This window comes from Myotis davidii, unplaced genomic scaffold (genome assembly GCF_000327345.1).
Source record: "Myotis davidii unplaced genomic scaffold, ASM32734v1 scaffold233, whole genome shotgun sequence".
Classification (NCBI taxonomy): domain Eukaryota; kingdom Metazoa; phylum Chordata; class Mammalia; order Chiroptera; family Vespertilionidae; genus Myotis; species Myotis davidii.
This window is the reverse complement of record NW_006285917.1, coordinates 1,649,145-1,654,340: the sequence shown is the minus strand read 5'-3', so window position 1 is coordinate 1,654,340 and position 5,196 is coordinate 1,649,145. Positions and strand designations below refer to the sequence as shown.

The following is a 5,196-nucleotide window of genomic DNA, read 5'->3' as shown; positions in this document are numbered from 1 at the left end:
GGACAGGAGGTAGAGCAGGTACACTAGGAAAAAAAGTGCCAGCAGAGGGCTAGAGGACTTGTATAGTAGCTGCTCACTTCATGCAAGCCAGCCACCAGAGGCCCCAAAGGAGGAGTAGCAGGAGGCGGGTGGGAGCCCTGGGATTTGAGACTCTAGGAAAGGAGAAAGGAGTGTGAGGGGCACAGGTGGAAGGGGATAGTCTCTGGCTATTCTTGGGACCAGGAAGTTTTCACTGAGACATGTAACACTCAGCCCAGCCCATCACTGACTCCACATTCATGGAGCTATCTTTCTCCTCAATCCCCAGATCTTTGCAAGTTCTGTGGACAATGCCCGCATCGTTCTACAGATTGACAATGCCCGTCTTGCTGCTGATGACTTCAGAGTCAAGTAAGGCTGGGGGAACTAGGGAGCTAGGAATGGTCTGCTTCCTGATCTGGGTCAGCTAAGGGCTCACAGTGTTCAACTGCGGGTGGAACTGGGTAGATGAGAGTTAGGTTCCATCAGTTTATTCATTCATGCAACTCAGTTTAAGAACACTGTCCCCCAAGGGCCAGGAATGGCATTCAGAGGGTTACCATCTGATTCCTGACTCGGTTTCTGGTTTGCAGTAGGCACAATGCTGCTCTTAGGAGGCGGCATGGGTTGAGAAGTTTCTGGGTCTGATCACCTGCACTCCCACAGGTATGAGACAGAGCTAGCCATGCGCCAGTCTGTGGAGAGTGACATCAATGGGCTCCGAAAGGTCATTGATGACACCAATATCACTCGGCTGCAGCTGGAGACAGAGATCGAGGCACTCAAGGAGGAGCTGATCTTCATGAAGAAGAACCATGAGGAGGCAAGCAAGGGCCACTGGCCGGGCCAGGAACCAGGGGTCAAAACGAGTCCCGGGGAATGATGGGCAATCTGCCTGCAAGCAGCCTTGCAGGGAAGTTTAGAACTACCAGCCTGGGCTCTTCTACATCAGACTATTGCCATCTGAGTTACAGCATGATGAGGTCAACAGGCCATGGGTGAGAGAATGAGAGGAGGATAAAGGCAGAAGCAGCTAGCACCAGGAGTGAGGGGTGATGGAGGAGTGAGAGCAGGTGGGGGTGGAAGGGCTTCCCAGAAGGAAGTATAAGGAGCAAGTTTGTAGAAGGACCGTAGATGGAGGGAGAGAGTGAAGTGAGGAGAAAGAGGTCACTTGTGAGTGTGTGGGCAGGCAGTGGGGGGCGTTTTACCTATCCAGCGTAGAAAGCCAGGAGTACAGACCTGAGAGATTCCCCTATTCTCTTCTCCCACTGATCCTGTCGGCCTGGGAGAAGCGGTCACAGCTGAAGGGCCTTACTAGAACTCAACCCTGAGCCCCTCCTCACCTTTTCTCTCTCTCCTCTAGGAAGTAAATGGTCTACAGAACCAGATTGCCAACTCTGGCTTGACTGTGGAGTTGGATGCCCCCAAATCTCAAGACCTCAGCAAGATCATGGCAGACATCCGGGCCCAGTATGACGAGCTGGCTCGGAAGAACAGAGAGGAGCTAGACAAGTACTGGTCCCAACAGGTACAAGAGGGCAAGAGATGGCTGCCAGCTGGGCACAGAGGCCCAGGGGGTGGGAGGGAGGCAGACGGAGACTGAAGGACCTGAGGATCATACCCACCCTGCAGATTGAAGAGAGCACTACAGTAGTCACCTCGCAGTCCGTTGAGGTACGAAATGCTGAGACGGCGCTCACGGAGCTGAGACGTACGGTCCAGTCCTTGGAGATTGACCTAGAATCCATGAAAAATCTGGTAAGAGCCCTCATTTCACCTACCCCAACTTCTCCTGGCCCGACCTCTGTCTGCCTCAGACCAATCCTATCTTAGCTCAAATCCTACCCTTTCCATCATGAATTTCTTTCGTTCAGAAAGGGTTGTTACCAAAAAAAAAAAAAAGAGTTGCTACTCTTTGCATTTCCCATTGCTCCTACCCACTACCCCAAAACCCAGCACAAAGTGAGTGCTCAAAAAAATAGTTGCCAAGAGTGAAGTCCTGAGTTCTGAACTTCTCTGTGGAAAAAGTTGTAGACACTCCCTCCACTGTACCTCAAGGCTCACCAGACCCTCTCCCCTGTGGCCCCTGCAGAGGGCCAGCTTGGAGAACAGCCTGCGGGAGGTGGAGACGCGCTATGCCATGCAGATGGAGCAGCTCAACGGGATCCTACTGCACCTGGAGTCAGAGCTGACCCAGGCCCGGGCTGAGGGGCAGCGCCAGACACAGGAGTATGAGACCCTGCAGAACATCAAGGTCAAGCTGGAGTCTGAGATCGCCACCTACCGCCGCCTGCTGGAAGAAGGAGAGGACTTCAGGTAAGTGGGGCTCTCCTCCCACCCACACAAATTAGGGTCAAGATAACACCTCTCCCCAGGTCCTGAGCTTTTGAAAACCCCACTGAGCACTGAGCTGGTGCTCTGTGAGTGCCCCTCTGTCTGCAAAGGAGTAACAGTTACAGAGGTTCCCTCCTGGAGAAGAGAATGGACTAAGTATTGCTCCTAGCCATACATAGAGTACAATTGGAATTTGACCTTGGGTGTCCCTTTTATGGAGGAAGTGGCCCAGGGGAATTTTAAGATAAAGGCACAAGGGTAGGAGGGTTTTTTCCTTCACTTTCCTTGTCTCCCTTCTCTGCGGGGCTGTTTATGACTGGGGTTTGATCTTCTGTTACAGCCTTAGTGATGCCCTGGACAGCAGCCTCTCCATGCAATCCATCCAAAAGACCACCAGTCAGAGAATTGTGGACGGCAAAGTAGTGTCTGAGGTCAAAAACACCAAAGTTATAAGACGTTAACTTATCGGTTAAAGGCAGCAGAAGTGGGGTGCCCCTTGGGGAGGGGCAGGAGGCCAATAAAAAGTCCAGAGATCATTGAACATTACTTTGTGTCTTCCTTGGCTATTTTCATACCATGTGCAGATCCCCTTACCCAACAGTCCCACCTCTGAGGCAGGAATCACCTCTGACTCCAGGGGTTTTATACAGGTGGGGGAGTGGGCAGAGGAACGGTGTGGGTTATTAGAAACACCTTCTCAGTGTAAGAGGGGGGAATGGGCCAATAGAATTGTGGAATCTTAGCCTTGAAGAGACCTGGTAATTATAGGGTCCCTGCTGTTAGGTGCTCCTTAGCAGAAATCAGCCAGAGAAGGAAGTGGAGCCAAAGACTAAGAGCAAAGGAAGGGAAAGGCAGGACCAGACCACACAGCTGGGTCTCCCCACCCTTGCCACTCTGCCTCCTTGACCCCCTACCCAGTGTTTCCCACCCACGGCTTCACCTACCCTTCTTACCTTCAGCCCCAAACCTACGGTCTTCTGTGTTCTGTTCCTTCTGGTATGTGGCTGTTAGCCCACTGGAGGTCTGGCTAGAACAGGCGTAAATGCAATCATTTCAGGTGAAAGAATATTCCAGCAATCCCCATCTAGGTAGGTAGTGCCCCTAAATAAGTACCCACTTAGGTAATAAAAAGCACCTTAAAGCTAACTGACATGTCACAGCTCTGCTTTTCATTGGAAGTGTCATCTACTAGTGAAAACAATGGATGTTTAAAACTAATCACATGCTTTGATTGGGATGATAGTTTACCTTTTTAAATTAGCATACTGTAGAGAAAAGTAACATACCAAATCCAGGGGAAATAAGATTAAATACTTCCCATCCCACTCGCCAGAGGTAACCATTGCAAAATAGTTTCTTAAACTGGACATACTAACACATTCTACTTTATACTTGTGGGGTCACACTGTTCTGTGCCTAGATGTCTTAAACTCGGCTGTCCTATTTCACAAAATATCATGGACGCCTTTCTGAAACAGTATGTGTAGATCTACCTTTTTTTTTTTAACCCAAGTTATTAGTCCAATATTGGGGGGGGCAAGGGAGGGAGGCATGGAATTGCAGTGATTACACATTCTGTCACCTCCTGTTTTGGCGGCATTTTTTATGACTTTTTTTCCTACCCATTGTCCAGTTGAATGTTTATATCACACAAATATGCTCTCAATCTGCAATAAAGAATAATTACTATGTTCCAAATTTTTTCCTAAATCAGGACCGTGATCAATTAATGTCCAATCACAGTCACCAAACCAATTTGACAGGTGATATCTAGGTCTTTCTTGACCCTTGCCTTAGAAATTTTGTCATCCATCTAGTTTGAGAGACATCATACAAAAAAATCTAACATCATTTTACATAAAACTTATTGCATCTGCATAGTAATGATGTTGTGGTCATTATTTTAGAAGAACCCTCAGAATAATTTTTCTCTCAGGTCTCAGCAACCAAAATTTGGTGGTGAAGGAGCCATTATATTTAATCTCCTGTACATCATACACCTTTTTTTTTCTTTGCTGCCTAGTACTCCTGTGTGTGGAGTACAAATGTGCTTAACCCAAGTCTTCTAGTAATGGGTGTCGTGGTCTTCAGTAGTTTCTGTTTATGCAAAAATGCTGCAATTAATGTAAATTAATATGCTATTAATATTTGTGATTAGTAGATATGCTCTCTGAGCATACCCATAGGATAAATTCCTAGAAATGGTATGCTGGCCTACCATACTAACAAATATTTATGAAGTGCCTATATTGTGCCAAACCCTGTGCTAGGCATTGAGTGTGCAGGTGGTAAACAAAATGGGAATTGTCCCTACCTCTTGGAGCTCACAACCTAACAGCCCAAAAGTATGTGCATTTTTATTGTCTTTCAAAAAATACTGGCTGAGGACCTACTATGTACCAGCCTGTCTTCTAGGCACTAGGGGTACATCAGTGAACATAGCAGACAAAATCTTTCTCCTCGTGACCCTTATATTCTGGTGGCAGGCGAAAGATAATAAACAATAAGAATAATAACGCATGCTAGCAGGTAGCAAGTGTTATAGGCCTGGACAGAGCAGGCAAAGAGGGTTGTAGAGGGGAAAGGCAGGAAAATAAAAGGGGGATGCATGATGATCCAAGGTAATGAATTTTTTACTAAAACGGAAATGTCAGTGTTTACGGAGAAACACAGTGCACTTACTCTGCGTCTGTGGAGAAAAGTAAAGACTGTTTGAGGCCCAGAGGACAATTCCAGGACAGGCAGCCCCTATGAGTGGTGGAGAAGCCCCCAGAGGGGCAGGTAGGAATCTTTATTACTGTAGGGCCCTGAGAGAAGGTGGGTCGGGAGAGCCTGCGAAGTGAA

At 47.9% G+C, this 5,196-nt stretch overlaps 1 protein-coding gene across 1 annotated transcript in view; it reads left to right on the top strand.

Annotated features, from left to right (window-relative positions):
* The window catches only part of KRT18 (keratin 18, type I), a 3,683-nt gene extending 785 nt beyond the window's left edge, over positions 1-2,898 (top strand). The window contains exons 2-7 of the mRNA XM_006757032.2: positions 308-390; positions 685-841; positions 1,382-1,546; positions 1,651-1,776; positions 2,111-2,334; positions 2,693-2,898. Coding sequence (XP_006757095.1) covers positions 308-390; positions 685-841; positions 1,382-1,546; positions 1,651-1,776; positions 2,111-2,334; positions 2,693-2,813 — 876 coding nt within the window. The 3' untranslated portion in view covers positions 2,814-2,898. The remainder of the gene's footprint in view (positions 1-307; positions 391-684; positions 842-1,381; positions 1,547-1,650; positions 1,777-2,110; positions 2,335-2,692) is intronic.
* The last annotated feature ends 2,298 nt before the right edge of the window (positions 2,899-5,196 follow it).